The sequence below is a fragment of the Neofelis nebulosa genome, chromosome 10, assembly GCF_028018385.1.
Source record: "Neofelis nebulosa isolate mNeoNeb1 chromosome 10, mNeoNeb1.pri, whole genome shotgun sequence".
NCBI lineage: Eukaryota > Metazoa > Chordata > Mammalia > Carnivora > Felidae > Neofelis > Neofelis nebulosa.
Window position 1 is genome coordinate 105,251,784 of NC_080791.1, and position 20,663 is coordinate 105,272,446.

The 20,663-nt window shown below is 57.6% G+C and overlaps 1 protein-coding gene across 1 annotated transcript; it reads right to left on the reverse strand.

The window, feature by feature from the left end:
• Positions 1–1,471: 1,471 nt before the first annotated feature.
• VPS37C (VPS37C subunit of ESCRT-I) lies at positions 1,472–20,596 on the reverse strand. Its single transcript, XM_058689202.1, is given in 6 exon segments — positions 1,472–2,104; positions 2,106–2,294; positions 3,050–3,132; positions 3,822–3,993; positions 7,413–7,510; positions 20,394–20,596. Coding segments are annotated over 6 exon segments (1,263 nt in total). The 5' UTR covers positions 20,581–20,596; the 3' UTR covers positions 1,472–1,570.
• Positions 20,597–20,663: the final 67 nt, after the last annotated feature.

Genomic DNA, 20,663 nt, shown 5'->3' on the forward strand with positions numbered 1-20,663 from the left:
ATTAATTACACAAACACACTGGCGATCGGTCATCCAGTTCAGAAGCACTCGAACCAGTAGAGTCCATTAGAGATTTCTCTTGATAAATAACTTACGAGAAGCAAGAACAATTGGCAAGGACCCAACAGCGAATGGAGCATCTCGTCGAGAACACCCACCGATGGTGCGTGGGCCGGGGAGGGGGGCAGGCACCGGAAAGTCGAGTTTCCTCGTTGGCCCCCAGCACCCCAGGCCCACCGGATGCTGGGTACTCAAGTAGTGGACATTTCAAGGCACATATGACTTCCTGGCCGATAGCAGCTCCAGAGTCTGCCCTCGAGACCTGGATCCCATCTGGAACAACCAAGGTAAAGCTCCGCTCACCACACCCCTTTGGTCTATTGTCTCTGTTATCACCGAACACGCTCAACACGCTCAACATCCCCGGCGTGCGGGGGGGGGGGGGGGGGGGGGGGGGGGGGGAGGGGCTGCAGGCAGCGTGAGTCCCAATCCCTGCCCTTTACATTCTGACGACAAGAGGGAAGCAGAGGAGCGGACTCTGACACGGTGGCAGTCACGGTGTCTGAGGAAGCACCACTTGGGAAGTCGCTGTTAGGGCATCCTCTAATGTGTGTCTCAGGAGGGGTGCCGGGGTGGGGAGTTACACGAGGGAGCCAGAGGCAGCAGACGGAGGGAGGGGGCTGCTGCAGATGAGATTCAAGGCACTAAAGGAGCGGATGGATGGGGTGGGCCTCAGCAGTCAACCGGAAGTGGAGGGCCCCAGAGAAGAGAGGGCGGCCGCTCCATTCCTAAAGGAGTCCGGTGCGACACCATCTCCTGGGCCGGAGCTGGCCCCTCCCCTCCAGATTCTGCCTCAGATTCTGGGGTCCACCTTCACAGCCCCCCGCTTTCTCGCTGCTCTGGCTCTGCTGCCGTCGTTCAAACCAGCACACGGGACAAGCTTATCTGACATCAACCTATCGGAGCTCAATTATGGCTTTATGTGATTTAAAAATCAGTGTTTCTTCTTACTGTTCCCTCTCCCGATCCCACTCTAGCTCCAGGCCATCCTTGAATGGACCAGACGGACGCAGAGTCGCATCCCTTGCTGTGGGCACCAGGTTGAATGTGCCAGATCCCAGGAGAGAGGGAGGGGGTGAGCGGGGGCCGGAGACCCCCTCATCACAAAGATAATTGCATTGGGTTCCGGTGTCCGTGAGTGCAAGCACAAGTGCGTGCCCGCGAGCACACGCACCTGCCCACTCACACGGACACCCACGGGGGAGGCACCGAGCTCCCCGCCTGGCTAGCACCAGAAAAGCTGAAGCCAGTCACTGAAAGGAGGCGCTCCCCTCCCCCAGGAGGCCACTGAGTGCCGTGGCCGTCTGGTGCGGCCAAGCCAGTCACGCTGCCGGCGCCTTTCCAGGCCTGCACGCTCCCGACCAGGTCCCCCCGAGGCTCCCACGTGCTGACACAAGTCCACAAGGAGGACCCAAGTCCACCTGCAATTTAACCTCGAATCTCAGTGGTGGGCGGGCCAAAGGTTGCGGTACAAGGAGAAGTAGGGAAGGGCCGAGGGCCGGGACTGTGTCTAATACCCGGGCCAGGAGGGCCCCTGAGGTGCTGGAAACCCATAGGGAGGGGCAGGCCCGGGAGGGTAGGGCGGCTGGGGGACGCCTGAGGGCTGGGGCTGGCCTGGGAAGATGGGGAGCTGGGGCTGTGTTGGGTAAGGAGGTTTTCCTCCAGTCGAGAGGTAAGGGGCCTGTTGAGGATAGCCAGGGCTGGGGGCCCGGCTCCCCGCCAAGGGGTATCCGGGGCCAGAGGCAGCAGTGGGGGCCGCGGGATAGCCTGGCCGGGGGGGCGTGCTCCTTTGTGGGGACCAGGGGTAGCCCGCGGCAGCCCGGGGTCCCGGCTGGGCTGACGGGTAAGGGGGGCCCAGAGGCCCACTGTAGGAAAAGGAGGGCTGGGACACCACGGGGAAGGGGGCCGGCTGGAGCGCGCCTTGGGCGGTGGGGCCCACAGGCATGCCAGGAGACGGGCTGTAGGGCAAAGGGTAGGGAGGCACGGCCGCCGGTGGCGGGGGCGGCTCTTCGGCCACAGGGGGTGTCGCCGGGGGGGCCGGGCGAGGCGGGGGGCGGGGGGCGCGGAGGAGGGGCGTCACCAGCCGGCTCCTGGGAAACTCTGGGCTTCCTCATCACATCCTGAAGCTTCTCCACGCGCACCCTGCGCAGGTGAGACAGCATCCTCATGGAGGAGAAGTTCTCCAGAAACGTTTCCAAGGGCACCTCGCCCTCCAGGAACTTCTCGGCCATGGCCTAGAAGAGATAAGGTCTGGTGACGACGGGCCTGCCTGGGATCAAGGCCACCCGTGTTCCCCAGCTGCGGCCCCCCCACCTCAGCGCACTGCAGCCACCCCCTATCTTCTCTGGCCTCCGTTTGGGAATTTCTCCTCGCGGCCCTCATCACTGCCGACACAGGCTACCTGCGCTCGCTGGTGTATTCCGTCTCCCTCGCCAGGGTGTCAGCCCCTGGAGGGCAGGGACTACTGTGGCCATTGCTGTCCCCCGCCCCTGGCGCTGTGCCGGGCTCGCAGCGGCTGCTGTCCGTATGTGATAAATAAATGCATGGACACTAGCTACTCGGTTCCTACTGCAGGCGGGCCCCGGACTGGGAGGACCTGGTAGCTTCCGGCACCCAGAGCACGGAGAACTGGAGGGAGCCAGTCCGCCCGCAGACGGAAGAGACGGCCAGAGGGAAGCAGAACAGAGAGGCCAGGCCGCCAGGGAGGGGCCGGGGGCCTGGCTTCAGTCCTCGGGGCCTCCTGCTGCACCACCTCGTACCCAGGTCTGCCAGCTGCCCTGTGGCCGGGCCGGCAGCTGCCCTTCCGGCTCCCGCCAGCGGGACCAGGCTCCTGTTCACCCCATCCACTGGGACCGATGGCGTCACTCATCTGTGCCACCATCTGAAGCCCCCTGTCCCGACTCTACAGGCACCCAGTGCTCGTTCCGAGGGCTCCTGCTCCAGGGGCCGACGCTACCGCCAGAAGAGGGGGTGACGATGGCCATCTTACCTCAGACTCTTCTTCAATCTTCATGCCTTCGATCTGCAGAAGGTCTAACAAGGTCTCTGGCTTCAGTGCTGAAGCAAACTTCTCTGGAAGGGAGGGCAGAAAGATCAACATTCTGAAAGCGCCTCTTGATTCGGTGCTGGAGGCTAAGGTTTGGGCGAAGACCTTCGGAGTGACCCCTGTGTGTTCCGAGGTCCGGCCGCTGCCCTGGGGTCTGCTGTGGAGCCCCAGGTGGCCCAGTTCCCTGAGGTCGCCTTCCTAAGCAGAGAGGAGCTCTATCCACCGAGCCCAGCCCAGACCTTGGCTAGCCGGCCTCCCCAGTGCCACCCGATGCCAGCAGGAAGCAAAGATGCACCGGCGAGCCCCAAGCCTGCTCGGCCTCACTCTCTGAGCATCCGGCTTCTTCACTGTCCAGACCAGGACAGCCCCTCCCACCTCGCAGATGGCAGATCCTGGGACGCGGAGAGCCCGGGGCAGCCCTAGAAACCGGAAGCTGGGCTGGTGGCGTTGTGAGCAACAGCACGGAATGCAGGCTATCTGGATCCAGCCCAAATCTGGCCACGTAACCCTGGCCATGTCCCTGACTCTCTCTGAGCCTCATTCTTCTCATGTTTGCAACAAGAACAGTGGTACCTCCACTTATAGGCTGTTGTGAGAAAACGTACAGAAAGCACTTAGCACAGGGGCTGGGGACACGGTCGTCCTCACTGCTGGCCCTTTCCTGTCCGGGGGCAAGGACGGGGACCTATTCGAGCAGTTCCCAGGCCGCCCCTACCCAGCTTCGCCTTCTGCTCCTGGCACCGCTCCACGAGCTTCCGCAGCTCCTGGTACTTGTCCGAGAGGTTTGAGCGGCTGATCTCCAGGGGACCTTGAAACTCCAGGTTCCGCTCAGCCAGGCTGCGGTTGGTGGCCAGAGCCATCTCTCGTTCCAGCTGCAGGTCCTGGACCTAAGGGAACAGGATGTGGACCGGGAGAACCCTCCCCACCACCACCACTCACCACCGCGGCAGGCTGGACCGGGGGCTTCTGGGACGCATCACCCACCGCGGCAGAAGTGGGCGATGCCCCCGACTGGAGTCTGATAGACCCAGGTTCGGACCCCGAGCAAAGCACTGTGACCCAGGCACCTCATCCCACACCCTCTGTGGCGGATCCATGCGGAAAACGCACTGACGGTCGGCAGCTTTGCCCACGGCCACGGGGGAGCAGGAACAAGGCCCACCAAGGGCCGCGGACGCCTCCAGGAAGCAGGGGGACCAATTAATAGGAACAAGTCAGAGGCTTTCTAGGAGGGAAGGGACCAAACTCCCAAGCCACTTCTCCCCAAGCTTCGGAGGCAAGAAGCCCACCGTGAGGTGCGCTAAGGTGGCCAAAGCCAGACCACAGGCCGGACGTGCATGAGGCCCCAAAACAGTCACCCTGAGGGATGAGAAAGGCAGGGCCAGACCGTGACGCTGACTCAGGAGAAACTTGTCCTCGCCTCCGAGGCCACAGGCATGCCCTGCAGAGAAGCTGTGCAGATGAGCGGGCAGAGGGGGCCCCCAAGAACTGGAGTGGAGTCTCACAGCCAGCAAAAGGCTCCCACCGACACGGGCGACCTGTGGCCACCTGAAGCCAGCCTTTGCCCCCGGACATTGCCCCCTGAGAGCACCTCCCCAAGCCAAGCAGCGCTCTGGCCCTCAGCCAGGTCCCTTGCTGCCACTAGCGGCTGAGGCGGCAGCCACAGGAACCCTTCCCGGACCTGCTCTGACCCAAAGCTCCCTCCACGTGCCAGGGAGTCCCCTTTACCGAGAGGAGGGCGGAGGCTCGGACCCATCACCCCTGAGACAGTGACACGTGGCACCAAAGAGAGCGTTCAGCACCCAGCAGAGGGCTCAGGGCACAGCTCGGCAAAGGGCGGCTTCCATGTAGGGGCCACCCTGGTCAGCACGTGATGGGCCGGCTCGTCCTCCACCAGGCCATGGGGACCCGGGAAGAGGGGGCTTCCGGGAAGCCTGCCCTCCTGCTGATCCCCAGCCACAGGGCCCTGAGATCTGAGCTCAGGGGCAGGACTGGAGCCTGCTTTTCATGTTCCAGACGGGGAAGAGGGACGTCACATCCGCCTCCCCTCCACGGTGCAGCCACTGGGGCCCAGGGATCACGGGCCTGGCCATGGTCTCTCTGGTCTCCCTATGACAGCAAGCTGCCTCCACATCTGGGCTGTCTGTATTTGCTGCCACTAACACTCTTTTGAGTCACTGGGCAAGCTCCAGAGCAGGAGGCCTGAAGCCCTCTGCTCAGCTGCCCCTTACATAGAACGTCTGGCCCTCATGTGTCCACTGCCTTTTCCCTGGGTCTTGACCAACAAATATATCTAAGCTGTGTCATTCTGCCCTACGCCTTGCCCTATGCATTTCTGCCCCCTCTCCCACAGCCTCCCCCAAATCTTTCTCCACTGGGGGGGGTCACTATGAAGCCCGCCAGCTGTCACTTAGAAGAGGTCGATACCACAGTTCCGGAACCCCCGTCAAGAGAGTTCACCAGCCTGCCGCGACCCCACCATTCACTGCCCTGTGTGGACACAGGCCCCCTGCTACCTAGCTCTCTTTTCTCCAAGCAGCGTCCACATCCCCAAGTGAACCAGCCCCTCTCTCTCTGCACAGCCACACGGCGACGAGGACGTGTAAAATTGTGTTTTATACGGACCGTGGTGGAAACCTCGTCCAAGGGCTTTTTGCAAGCCTGAGGAGCCTGCCCTGCTTTACTTTCCCTTGATCCCAGAAAGCTTTCCCCGCTGAGGATTCAAATCGATCGGTCAGGCTGGCGGCACGCCACAAAATTCGCATTGCCTGCAGCCCAAGAGGTTGTGCGGCCATTTTCTGTACTTCGACGTAGATTCTATCGGCCTGCTCAGCTTGGAAGTCAAGTAGTGATACTTCTGTGAAGGCTCGCTTCTGCCAAGTTGCACGTGCCATTCAGAGCTGGCCTTGGGATTCCTATAACCTGTGCTCACGGCAGAGTCAAGAAGCACTTGGTGCCCGGGGCGCCTGGGTGGCTCAGTCGGTTGAGCATCTGACTCCTGACTGTGGCTCAGGTCATGATCCCGGGGTCGTGGGATGGGAGCCCCACATCGGGATCCTCACTGAGCACAGAGCCTGCTTAGGACTCACTTTCTCTCTCTCTCTTTCTCTCTCTCTCTGCCCCTCCCCTGCTCGAACACACTCTGTGTCTCTAAAATTAAAAAAACAAACAAACAAAAAACCCTGCTCTATGCCCAGCACTATGCCAGCTGAGGCAGACCCCGGCAGTCACGGCCTAACCGACCACAGAGGCAGGCCTGCAGCTTAACCGACACAGGCTTTGCTTTCTGTCCTCGCGGAGCGGGCTCAAGGCACCAGGATATGCCACGGAGCGCCCCCACCTCTCTTCAGACCCTGCCCCCTACTGCGTCCCTGCCCCCACTTCGATCCCTACCCCCCAGCAAAGATTGCTCATCTGGGTAGAGGGGCAGGTCGCGGGGCGGGCAGCGAGAGCACAGGCGAGGAAGGGCAAGGGAATACAGCCTCGCTACGTGCCCCTACAGAAAGCAGGAAGAAGCTAGGCGGGGTGGCTTCCCTTCTGTCGGGAACAGGTCGTGAACCCCCAGAAAAGACACACCAGGCCTGTTCATAAAATAAAAATATATTCCAAGCACCGCTCAGACGAGCTCGGCATCGCTTGTGCTCAGGTCTCCGCCCAGCGTTAGGGGCAGCGGAAGGGGCTTCCAGAACAGTGGGCAGGCTGGCGCCGCTCAGGGCAGGACCGCAGTATACCCAGCTCTCGGCCACGTCCAGTCTCCTGACCTCACAGGGGGAGTCACGGTTGAGGACACAGGAGGGCAGGAAAGCCTTTATAAAGTGTGAAGCTCTACACGTCTGCAAGGGTGATTTTATTCCCAGGGGGACTGCGGAGAGCGGAGCTGGTTAGGCGCCCTTTGGTGGAGGAAACAGGACTGCACAGGAGATGAGCCCAAGAAGGGCTCCTCCGGAGACGCAGGGCCACACAAGGCCCCTGGGGAAAGGCGGCTACAGAACAGTAGCAGTACCTTTAGAAACCTCCAGATTCAGGCTGGAACAACAACGTGGGGACTCCCGGGGCAGGTGGGTCCCCCCGAGTTCACATGGGGGCCCTGGACGCCCTAGCACCGCCCCCTAGAACTCCCAGAGGGCCCGGGAACTGGATCCCGATCTCGGGGGCTCCTCCGGCTTGATCCAAACCAGGGTGAAGGCCACAGAAAAGGGAGGAGAATGTGGCCCCGACTCCCACCAGGCCGGCGTCCTGAAGCAGGGCCTCGGTCCCACCTGCTGGCCTTCCTTCTTCCTGGGGCCCCAGGACAGCCTTGCTCTACCTCAGGGGACTCCAGGGCCAGCCGGTCAATGGCCTCCGGGTCGTTCTGCATTTCCTCCAGCTCCTCCAAGGTCTTGCCTTTTAGTGTCTCCATCCTCCCTGTGAACACAGAGCGAAGCGAGAGACACGCCACGGTTTTCCGACGATGCTTCCAGCTCATTCCGGCCACCCTGCCATCCCCTGTCCCGGGGACACCAGGAAGCCACTCCTCCTCCCAAACCATGGGCAACAGGTATGTGAAAGCACTGGGCAGCCAGAGGCAAAACTGGGATTCCTTACGGTGTGGGATGAAACTACCCAAGGTGCACACGGGACAGGGCAGGACAGGCGGCCAGGGACAGAGACTACGTTGGCCCCAGGCCGCCCGTGAGCCCCGATGCCAGCATGACCTCCGCTAAGTGTCTATTTCTGTCTGAACCAGAAATACACCCAAACCTTCACACACGGGGGCTCTGCGGCCTCAGCATCACGGGCTCAAGGGCATCGCAGCTAGTTTTATCTAGCGCACCGACAACCTTGGGCTTCCCTCAAGTGTTCTCTGCAACTGCAGTCCCCTCCACGTGCCACAGAAACGGACCGTCACATGCAGGTCTCCTTGGAGAAGAACGACCACAAAAAATAATCAAATTGGCCCCTAGGGCAACGGGAAGGCAAAGGACGCTGACTGACCCACAAAGAACATCTGCTTGGACGGGAGAGCTGGTTTTAGCAACCCTCCCCCTCTGTCACTCTGCCCAGAGGGACATCGATTGTCTGTGTGACAGAGGGGTCACAGCCAAGCCCCGAGAGGGAGCCCCAGGGACCTGGAGAAGGCAGCACAGACACCCCCAGCACACTCTTCCTTTCTGCTGACAGGATTCCCCTGCTATCTTTTCCAGAAGCACGTTTTTAATTTTTTTTTTAACGTTTATTTATTTTTGAGACAGAGAGAGACAGAGCATGAACGGGGGAGGGGCAGAGAGAGGGAGACACAGAATCCGAAACAGGCTCCAGGCTCTGAGCCGTCGGCCCAGAGCCCGATGCGGGGCTCGAACTCACAGACCGCGAGATCGTGACCTGAGCTGAAGTCGGACGCTTAACCGACTGAGCCACCCAGGCGCCCCCAGAAGCACATTTTATAGCTTCGATGTAGATTTTTCTCATTACGAAAGTGATGTTAGTTTTCAAAAGATTCCAGGTTCGAAAGATAGCGAGACCTGGAAGCCCCCAATCCTCCTGGGTACTGTGCTCAGCTAGCGCGAGCCGACAGTGATGGTTAATCCAAGGAGGTGCTTTGCAATCAAGGACCAAGGTTACGCCCGTGTGGTCAGAAGCGGCCCTGTCCAGGTCTTAGTTTCCCCGTCTGCAATGGAAGGGGCTGACATCTCCCAGGTCATCAGAAAGATGAAAGGAGAAACGGATCAACAGGGACACCCACCCCATTCACCAGCAAAGCACCGGCTTACTCCTCATGTGCCAGCACAGCTGTTAACGGTACTCCCTTCTGATGCTCAAAAGTGCCCTAGTTTCGACAACAAAATACAGCGTCACCCTCCTGAGAAAGAGCTAGCCAAACAGAGGCACCACCACCGTGTCTTATCTCCTGAGGGTTCAGGGTGGTCCCGAACCTCTGAGGCAAGGAATGCCAAATGCAGGTACGTGCCTGAACCCCAGGGGGAAGCCCTCTGAAAACGCAGGCGCCCCAGTCCCAAAGGTAGAGTTCTGTGTCACTAGGCCTGGGCGGGCCCAGAAATCCAGAATCTCCCTTGGGGATGCTGATCCGGCTGATCCAGGGCCAGGTTCCAAGAAAGGCGACAGCTCCCGGCTAGTCGGGTGACCGCGGAGGCCACAGGTTACTGGGCACCGGAGCGCATGCCTTTTGCATGTGTGGTCCCTCCTGATCCTGCCCCGGGGGCAGGCAGTTGGCTCCTTCCGGGTGGGGACCAGAAAGATCAGGAAACGGCAGCCTCAAAATTCAACACCCTTCTGGTCCAAGTCTCACCCTGCTGCTCCAAAAAGCCTTGGTCTAAAAGCTGGAGCAGGAGAATGGCAGCTAGAACAGGCCCCGGGAAGAACTCCAGAGGCACGCTGCTACCATGCGGCCAACCACGCGGCCAACCGAGGGGGTCGGCCATCGACGGGACCCGCAGGACAAACGGGAACCTCCCTGAGCCTCCGGGCCTTCATCAGCAGAATGGGCCGGTGTGAGGCTCAGAGAGGGAGGGCAGGCAAAGCACTAGCTTAGCGCAAGGTCTGGCTTAGCGCAAATGCCGGCCCGAGGCTCCAACACCACAGAAATTACTTATTAGGCCTCCGGCGTGGCCCAGATCCGGCTGAGAACTTGCCGGGCCTTCGCACCCACAACAGCAGCAGCGCCCAGCCGGGGTCCAAGCACAGAACAGGGTGTCTGCCCGCTCCTGCGGTCGGGGCTGAGCGCAAAGAGCCAGGGGCCAAGGGAAGCTCCGGGGTGGGGGGGGTGGGGGGTGGGGGGCAGCTGGCGGACCACACACCTCCGGCAAGGTCGGCAGGGCGTGTGCGGAGGCCCCAGCGGGTGCAGGCTTCATTCCTCCACACAGGGGGATCCCGTGCACCCACCGGGGGAGCCCCGAGCAGAGTAACCCTCCCCCAACCACTTCACTCGGCGGGTGTCGCGCTCCGTGTCCCACACAAGGCAATGTGGCCTCGAGCAACAGGTCGCGTACAGCTCTTGGTCTCAGGACACCTCCCACCCCGAACATTATGGAGGAACCCGAAGAAGGTTCCCTTGTGTGGAGTTTAGGTGTCAGTACTGACCATATTAGGTATTAAAAGCGAGCCATTTTTTTCATTTATTTTTTTTTTTTTATTTTTTTTTAAAAATTTTTTTTTTCAACGTTTTTTATTTATTTTTGGGACAGAGAGAGACAGAGCATGAACGGGGGAGGGGCAGAGAGAGAGGGAGACACAGAATCGGAAACAGGCTCCAGGCTCCGAGCCATCAGCCCAGAGCCCGACGCGGGGCTCGAACTCACGGACCGCGAGATCGTGACCTGGCTGAAGTCGGACGCTTAACCGACTGCGCCGCCCAGGCGCCCCACATTTATTTATTTTTTTTAATGTTCCTAGAAGCTTTAAGTGGAACAGCCTGGGCTTGGAAACAACCCAATTAGTAAACGATCAGACGATCTGTGGTACGGCTGTACTAGTTATGTGCTACTCTCCAGTAAAAAGGAGCGAATTGACGTATACAACGTGAACGGATCTCAAGGGGATTCTTCTGGGTGAAGAGTCATTTCTGTAAACATGCTGCTTACATAACATAGGGGTTTTATAACCTTCTTAAGATGAGAAGGTTGTCTAGACGGAAACACCTGTTCATGGTGGCCAGGGAGAGACATTTTTCAAATACAAGAAGACGCAGGGCCCCCTGGGTGGCTCAGTCGGTTGAGCGCCCGACTTCGGCTCAGGTCACGATCTCGCAGTTTGTGAGTTGGAGCCCCGCATCAGGCTCGCTGCTGTCAGCCTGTCAGCACAGAGCCTGCTTCGGATCCTTTGTCCCCCTTTCTCTACCTCTCCCCTGCTTGTGCTCTCCCAAAGATAAATATTAAAAAAAAAAAAAAAAATATGCAAGCCCCCGTATTCCATTAGCCACTAGAACAATCATGTGATCACGTGCCATGTACCCTCCGAAAACCCCACTGTATACTCACACGAGAAACACAGTAAAAAGGAAAATGTCTTAGCTCATGAGAATCATCCTGATCTCACAGGCAGCCTACAAGGGTCTCAAAGACCCCCAGAGGCCCTGGAAACACACTTGGAGAGCCACTGGCCTAGCGGTTAGGAGAACGGATTCTGCAGTCAGGCTGCCTGGGTGTGATTCCTTCCCTGCTACTTAGGAGCCGGCTCATTTAACCTCTCGGTGCCTTAGTTTCTCCGTCCATGCCTGGCACTCAGTGCACACTCCACAAATGCCTGCCGTTACAAGGACCCTGACCACAGTGAGTACCACTGTCACCCGACCTCACAGAGGAGGCTCGGAGAGGAGAAGTAACTCACCCGAGGTCACACAGCTGGGTGAGTGACTGGGGCAGTGCCCTCCCCAGTCCGGGACTTCACACCACGTGCCTCACAATCGCCTGAGTTCCAAGTCTTCTCCCAGACCCAGAACTCTCCAGGGCTCTTAAATGAATTTTAACGGAGTTTTCATTTTAACTGAGCTACCCAGGGTCAAACCAGTTTGGCACCTGTTGCCTTGCTTTCCCCTCCCTCTGAGGGAACTCAGGCGGGCCCAGCCTCACCTGACAGAGGAAAAGCAAAGACCCTGGAGAGGAAGGGATTTGTCAACCGGTCCACGCGGAGGCACGATGAGAACGCAGGGCTCAATCTCCTGTGTTGTTTCTACGGAGGGACCTCTGCCAGGACCCGAAACGCACCTCCCTCGGACGCCTAGGGCTTGCCTCATATAGGCACGGTGGGGCCAGGCAGGAGACAGGGGTCTTCAGCCCGGGGACTGAGGCTCCAGGTTTGCAGCCCCGTGGCCGTGGGCCCAGTGAGGCAGCATCAGAAGCAGCCACCACGGTCTCAAGACCAACCAGCAGAACAAGGAGGCTAACGCTCTCCAGAAGAGTCCAGGCGAGGCCACGTCCACGGGGAGATTCATACAGCACATGCCTGCTGCACTGTCAGGCTTCCAGAGGCCAGGAGACCCACAAGACGCAGAGGCCAAGTGGGGGGGGGTAAGTCGAGGGGGAGGGTCTGCGCTGGGCTGGAGGCCCAGAAAGCACTGGGAGCCGGCCTGACTGGAAGGCACTGACACAGAAGCCACCCTACAGCCACCCCAGGAGACTGGCTTCCTCGATGGGCTTGCCTTCACCGACCACTTTTCCTGTTCCCCCCCCACACACACAAAAAGGGAAATGATTTGATTAGAGAAAAGCCACCAAAACAAAACCTTTGTCAAACATTCCAGTATTTTATAACCTTCTGAACTGTTTTCCCGCTGGGGCTGACACAGAGCTCTCGATACCTCCGTGTATCTAGTGTCCATCCTTGAACCGGCAGTGAGCGTGGGCGTTCGATGGACGTCCGTGAAAGCAGAGTGGCCCAGTCCCCTCCCCGGGTCGCACAAAGAGGGGCCTGATGTTGCTACAACCTGCACGAGGCCACTGCTGCTTTCACCAGGGACGGGGACGGCCACGGCACCAAGGATGTCACCGGTCATCAAAGTTTGGCGGGAAGCTACTGTAGACACTTAGCAAGAAAGGGGACTCTGCTGTGTTAAGAATGGTGGCCAATCAAGAAATAAAATTAGCTGCGGTGCATGGAAGTGTGTGGCTGCTCCACGTGACAATCTTTCTCTGCCATCGAAAGCCCCACACCTGGCTCTTTGATGGCCTTGAAATCCCTGCGACACAAATCCCCGTAACATCTAGCTGGTGACCCGAAAAATCGCCGTCTTGCAGACAGCGGGAATTCTCCCCAAAGTGGGCCATGAATGAAGCACAGATCTCTTCAGAGACCACGCTCTCCCGGCACTGTCCCTGCCTGGGACGCCCCATCCCCCCCTCCTAGGTGCCAAGGTTGCCCCCACTTCCCTCCCAGGTAGGCACCTTCGCGTGCACCTTCTTGAACTCAGAAGATCAAAGGGACGGGAGAGTGTTCTGGCTCCTGTCTGTGATGACTATCCCGGCCGCTCCCCTACCGGGAAAGATGACCGCCCCCATATCCAGAAAAAGAAACATCTCAGCCCCGTGGTTGCAAAAGACCACTCTCCTGTGTCGATGCCATTTCACTGCGGGCTTCAGAACAGGCCCCTTAGCCAACTCTGCCATTAGTTTATACAATCACTCCAGTAACTAAAGCAAACATGAGGCTTAATTATCCCTATTTCAGAGATGAAAGGAAGCCCAGAAACAAACAGGGTATTACCCAAGGTCCTATAAGCTGTCGGGGTCACACCACGGGAGGCCCAAGTCTCCTTCCACCCCTGCTGCTGTAACATCACAAGCACCTCTGCCCCACCTGCCCTGCCCTTCGCAGGAGAGCCACGAAGATGCTTTAGTTATAAGGCTGCCCGAGATGCAGAGATTACAATCCCACGAGAGCACGCCAATTATCCAGGCCCATCCTGGGTCCCCACCTCCGGGACAGAGGTGGCTCACGACCCCGCCCTCCGACAACAGCTCAGGCCTGGGCTGGCAAGTGTAATCTTGTAGGGATTTATCGTGGCTTCCCCTGCCCTTGGAAGCTCCCGAGGCCTTTCAGAAGTCACAGAGCCACCCCCTGATTCTCAGGGCCACCCGGTGAGGCTGAACACAGCAAGCACTTCTCTGGGTTCAGAATGTGGAAAAGGAGGGGCGAACAGGACATTCTGCCCAAGGCCCGCAAAGCAGGTGCCCCTGAAGCCTGGGCACCCACCGCCAGGAAAATCCAAACCGGCACTCCTCAAAGCAGCTGTGATCAGGGATGTTACAACGCAGACAACCGGGACATTATGGAGAAGTCATCTGGGGACCCCCGGTCCACGGGCTTTGCTTCTCGAGCCTGACAAGTGCAATCACCACGCCCCTCAGCACCCCAGGCCCTGACTCAGACCCCCTTCTGCTGGCCAAGTTGCCCAGGAGGATGCTGGGTACTTCTCAGGTGGGGTCTGCAGGAGGGGACAGGGGAAAAGACACGGGCCCCCTTGAAGGCAGGGGGATGGTCTTGTTCACCTGTGTCTCCCCAGTGCCTGGCACAGACCCTGGCCCACTGATAGCTCACAGCAGGGCTTCCAGAAAAAACAGACCACGGCAGGGAGGGAGAGGACAGGTCAGTCAGCTGGCAGACAGTCATATGCAAGATGTGGAGATTCGAGAACAGGACTACTTCCCTTTACCACGCCTTCCTTCATCTCTCTATGCCTTCACTTAGCAAATGTTTACGGAGCAGTTACTACCCGCCAAGAGCTGCACAAGACCCCAACTAAAAGGAGGAAGGATGATTGGGGGCAGAGGGGTGCAAATAAACTCTGAGTTTTTACTATGCACCAGGCACAACCCCAACATATAAAACTGAGGCCAGGGGCACCTGGGTGGCTCAGTCAGTTAAGCGTCCGACTTCGGCTCAGGTCATGAACTCACAGTTCGTGGGTTCGAACCCCGTGTCGGGCTCTGTGCTGACAGCTCGGAGCCTGGAGCCTGTTTCGGATTCTGTGTCTCCCTCTCTCTCTGCCCCTCCCCTGTTCATGCTCTGTTTCTGTCTCAAAAATAAATAAACATAAAAAAAAAAAAAATCTGAGGCCAACTCCCCTCGACGCAATTCAGTTTTTATTTATTTATTTATTTTTGAGAGAGACAGAGACAGCGTGGGCAGGGGAAGGGCAGAGAGAATCCTAAGCAGGCTCAGCGCTGCCAGCACAGAGCCTGATGCGGGGCTGGAACTCACGAAACCGTGAGATCATGACCTGAGCCGAAACCAAGAGTCGACGCTTAACCGACTGAGCCACCCAGGCGCCCCTCGATTCAGTTTTAAAAAGCAAAAACCTTGAGAACCCATCACGGTGAATGCAGGGACGAGGGGCCGTAGCACAGGTGGGGACCAGTGGAGTGAGGAGGGGAAAGGTGGACGGCTCTGAGGGGTGGGGGTGTCAGAGGCCTACAAGTCCTCACTGAAGGGGGGCAGCTGGTGTTTGGACAGGAGCCAGAGGGCCAAGGGCAGGTGACAGCAGGGCCCTTGTAAGGAGCCGCTGTAGACCCACACAGCGGAGAGAGGAGAGGAGAAGGCTGGAGGCACAGGCAGGTGGCTCTACAGCATTCACAAGTACAGCGAGATAACACCTCTGTTTGGGGGATGACACCATCGACTCAAAGGGAATCAGACTGGGAACAAAGTGGGAAAGGCAAGGCATGTGCTAATCTGCGTTCCCTCCGCAAGGAGAAAAAGTCACTGTTTCCTTGCTAATAAAAAGGAAGAAAAACTTTTTGTTTTGTTCTGTTTTGTCTCCTCCGCAGCTCTCACCTACACCCGAGCTCATGAACTCGGGCACCCACCCAGGGCCAGGCAGGCACTGGCGTCAGGGGCCAACCCAGCGCAGGCACCTCCTGCAGGAAGGAGGGCGGCCCAGAGCCGCCAGGTCTCCCGGGGAAGCCAGGAATGCAGATGCAGGGGACACCTCTCCCTTTTTAAAATTCCAGTAGCCAACACAAAAGTTGTAAAACGACGAAACACCGGGTGGGTCCCTCCACGAGAGACACGTGCCCGGAGGACAGATGCCACAGAAAAGCAGGGAGGACAGGGGGATGAGATGACAAGGGCACTGCACGGGCACCCTGGGCCCACCTTTTGCCACCAAGCGCTGAGAATGGGGGCCGACGAGGCTGGAGCAGCCACCAGAAGCAAGGGGACGGGGCCGCAGGTGTGGCCCCGGGGCCCGGGTAGTACGCACGCAACCAGGAGGGGAAACGAAGTCTCCAGCCCCTGGCCCTGCATCTCTCGGTGTCGCCTTCTCTCCATCACTTGATATCTTGGCTACATTGATCTCACACGTCCGGAACAAGAGGAACACGATCTAGCGAGGATAGCGAGGCCCAAAGGTGACTACATGACACCCCGGGGGGTGGAGGCCAGAGGAAGTGCCCTTTCCCGCTGCTCCCTGGGGTGGGGTGGAGGGGGCTGAGGATGTCTCGAGGGAGAAGGGTGCCGGGAAGGGTTCAAATTCAGGGCCGCCTTCCAGATCTGTCCTTGATGGGGGAGAGAGGGGGACAACGCGCTGGTGGCTCTTGCTCAATCTCCATCTTTGCCAGGACTGTTCAGCTCAAAAACAAATAGTTGCAACTGATATCAGATCCTTTACAAGGGTAAACGCTAAAAAAAAAAAAAAAAAAAAAAAAGTAAGGTTGCCTTGAAAAAGTCGGTTGGGCATCCTGATTCTTGATTCCGGCTGTGGTCATGGCCTCACAGTTCGGGAGTTCGAGCCCCATGTCAGGCTCCACGCTGTCAGCCTAGAGCCTGCTTGGGATTCTCTCTCTCTGCCCCTCCGCCGCTCACCTGTGCACGTATGCACTCACACGGGCGCTCTCGCTCGCTCTTTCTCTCGAAATAAATAAACTTAAAAAAAAAAAAAAAGAAAGTAGAGGGGCACCTGGGTGGCTCAGTCAGTTAAGCATCCGACTCTTGGTTTCAGCTCTGGTCACCATCTCACGATCTTTGTGAGTTCGAGCCCTGTGCTGTCAGTGCCCAGCCTGCTTGGGATTCTCTCTCTCCCTGTCACTCTCTGCCCCTACCCCCTCTCTCAAAAATAAATGAACTAAAAAAAAAAAAAAAAAAAAAAGTAAAGCAAAATGCAGCATTTTCTGAGCTCAGATCAGAACAAGGTATGCCAGCCTTGGAGCTGCCTGGTGCCTCTTCCGCCCCTTGTCTCTGTCTGAACAGTTAATGGCAGCTTTCCCCCAACAGGATGCAGAGAAAAGCACGGAATGTGGACTGATGCCCAGGGTCTGCGCTTTGGCTCCACAACCCTGGAGCTGTGTGACCCTGATCAAGTCTCTTCACCTCAGTTTCCTTACCTGGAAAATGGGCTCTGTGTGACGATAATCCTACCGTAGGGGTTTTGTGCCTCAGATGAGCACACGGCCCCGAGATGGCTTTGCAAGCTCCAGAGCACTGAACAAATGTTAATTATTCTGCCTCTTGGGGGTAATCCGATGATTCGGGGCGCCTCCTGACGCCCCTGGAGCTCAATGTCGAGTCAAGCAAAATGACTGCCGTAACTGAATCGGGGCCCAGACTGTGACTGGGCAGGGTGCCTCTGGATTTCCCGGCTCCTGGCTGGAGATAAAGCACAGGTTCCAGTCGCTCCCCTCCCCCACCGCTCCCACACCACACTGACTTGCAAGCTACTTCAAGCCCAAAATCACCCTGCAGGGAGCGTTGTAAAGGCCGTGGGCTTCTTGTACATTTCCCACAAGTAGCAAGTAGTTACCATAGCAACCTGTGCAGTTCCCTATGCCTGAGTTAGAGAGGCCTGGCCCCATCCCACCCCTCGTGGCAAAAACACCTGCGGTTGCCTTAGAAAGCTTCCTATTCCTGCAGCTTAATGAGGATATATTTGTTGACCTGATCTAGTTTTCTTTTCCTAGAATGATTCTAGCCGCTCACCCAAGTATCAAACCGTTCAGTCACTTGACTTCCCACAGGACTTAATAAAAACAGATCAAACCATCAGGCACCGCTCACCTGGCCCAAAGCACCATCGAACTGACCTCTCCTTCAATTTGAAAAGTTGGTACGTAAGCACCAGAAGGGAGCCTTCTTAAGTCTTCTCTCTTTCTAAGGAATTTCTGGGGTTGGGAACTCCTCCCCACCCCCCAGTGCTAAATAGTTACGACAGCAGGAAGGGAAGTGGAAAGAGTTCCGGGCTTAAGAACCAAATATTCCTGGACTGAAGTCCCAGCTTGACCTTTTACTAGCTGTATGACCTTGGGCAAATTATTCCGCCTTTCTTACTGTTTCTCACTGGTGAAATGGGGCTAACGCTACCAACATCATGAGCTGTTGTAAGGACTTAAAGAGAATTCAGCGAGATCACTGCTAGAGGTGCCAGAAAAACCACCAGGCAGGCGTTCGGTAGCATTAATTCACACGCTCACACCTTGCTTTTGGAAAACGCTGCCTGACAACCTGGCCAGATACCCAGCTAGGCTCAGGAGGGAGGGCAGGTCCCCAGGAAAGCTAAGGATGTGGCTTTCGGAAACAGGCTCCAAACCAACCTGAACAAAGATCCTCAAATATAAGTGCACCTGTACATCGACGGAGGGATATACAACCTCTCAGGACGAGGCTTTCGGAAGGCAATTGTCATCTTTACATAGTATTTATGTAACAACCACATGCTCCTCAGGTCTACTGAATAACTCTATCTGACCCCCTTTTCCCAGAGGCAGGCCCCTAAGTGAGAAGATCCAGGAAATGATGAGCCCATTTACTGTGCCAGACACAGGGGGCACTCCAGAGTGGCCCAAGACTTCTGCGAACTGCCTCTACGGGCTAAGTGGCCAGCGGGGTAGGGGGGCTGTCCATCAGCAGGGGACAACCTATGGAGCCTGAGCCAGACAGCAGGATGTGGAGCGCCTGGTTACGTAAAGTCCCTGGATGACCCAGCCTGTCCCCTAAAGGGACCCTTCCCATGCCTGCGGGGCACATTCCCCTCAACAGCATTCCTCGACGGCATTCCAGCAGTGACTACCTCAACCGTCACCTTTTTCCCTCCCCAAACCACGCTCTCTGCCTGACCCCCATTTCCATCATGCCCTCAGCTTCGCGCCCTCGCTCCCGATCTTCCAGGCCACCCGAGACACCTGTGATGTCCAATCACCAGGTTGTATCTGGTCATTGCTCCAGAGTGTTTTGATCCGGACACCTTTGGATTAATTTTTGGAAGCACTGCTTCCAGCGCCCTCCGCCCTCCAGCTTCCCTGAAAGCCAGCCATCCCCTCCCTCCCTGGTCCCCATCCCTCCAGCTGTCAGGACCTCCACTTCCATCCTCTTTTCCCACTTGCCCGGTGCACCCTGTTGCTTTGCTAGTTTTCCAAATTTCCAAAGTTGTTCTCCTTTAAAACATTCCCCCAAGCCCCCAGGGCACAGAACAGATCCCGGAAGCCATGCTCCTCCCGGAAGGGGGAGGGGGAGAGCCCTGCTCTCCCAGCTGGTCTCCCCCAAAGCCTCAAGGGGGCCCTCAGAGCACCTTCCCAGAGCACATTTTGAAAAGCCCTGACCTCATCCCTCACCTATGCCCAAGCCCCCCTCCTCCACTCTGTTGCAGCTGTGATATCTCAGCAGCAGGGCAGAGGGAGGGAGGAAGAGAGCAGGATGAACACTTTGGGAGAAAGAGCAAGAAATGCTTCCCAGAGGAGAGCTGACATCTGAAGGACAGGCAGGCATTGGCAGGATGGGGAAGGCACGGGGAAGGCAAGGGCAAAGCCAGGGTCATTCAGCTGGGAACTCCTTGGGGGCAGGGGCGGAACCAGGCTTTGCTCAGTGCCCCTCCCCAAGCCTCACCGTCCCACCAGCACAAGAGGAAGGAGGACAGTCCCCACAGATGGCGTGCAGAGCACTTGCGAGGTACAGGGCAGTGTTCTAGGCGCTCTGCGCGCAGCAGCTCGTATGATCCTCACAATGCACCTTCACAGCTGTGTCCCCCTCGGCTTTTCTCGCTTTACAGACAAGACACCTGCGTCGAAGGAGTCTCGTGCCTGATCAGTCTCACAACGAGGAAATGCTAGAGCCTGAGTGTCACTGAAGGGGTCTGGCTTTACGGCCCGTCCCCCCCACCGCCGCACTCCACCGCCTCTCGGTCAAGCGCATGTCCCTGGAACGCAGTGCCCGGCCCCGGGGACAAACTTACTAAGTGATCGTTATTACTGATGCAAACTTACTAAGTGATCGTTATTACTGATGCCTTTCGATTCGACTTCTAAAGAACAGGGCCTGGTCTCTCCCGATAGCACTGGGAACACTACCTCCTTCGGGCCTCGGCCCTGCAGGGAAAGCCCAGTGGCTAACGGCTCTGGAAGACACACAGCCCTGAGCCCTCGGTCACTACTGGCTAGAGACCTTGGGCAGGCTACTTCACCTCTCTATACCTCAGTTTCTTCTAGAAGACAGGGTTTTGACGAGGATGAAATGAATCACTGCCCGGGAAGTCTAATGCCCGGCTCTCAGGCCAGGCTCAATGAGCGGTCAGGATCTTCATCACCAGGGCTGAGCTCCCACATGGCCCGTTGCCCGCCTGGACACTGAGGAGGGGGAACTGAAGATTCCTCCAGAGACGCCATCAATCAACGGCACAACATAAATCCAATGGCTGGATGTGACTCAGATCAATAACGTTCCGCTTCAGTCAGTATGGTGGCCAAGAAACAGGTTACTTGACAAGTAGCCCATTCTGGAAATTTCCCAACAGTGAAACCCAACCCAGACACTCTGCAAAGCCTCTTCCTTCTCTGGCCCACGGCTCAGTGAAAAGAAAACCGTCCACACCCACCTGCCATTTCCTTCTTCCTCTGCCCCCACTGTTCAGGTGATTCAGGAAGGTGCTCAGCCTGCAGCTGTTGGCCTCCCCACACCCGACACTGGCTAATCTGCACGGAGCAAGCTGAGCTGGCAGCTTCAATCATCCGTTTAGGAAGGGTCAGGATTGAGGTCAAGGCAAAGGCACACTCAGGACACATATCCAGGAGTCTGTATGAGGCCCCTCGAGGTTTGTCTATTCAAAGTCCAAGGCAATGAAACTCGGTGTTCTTACCGGTTTGGG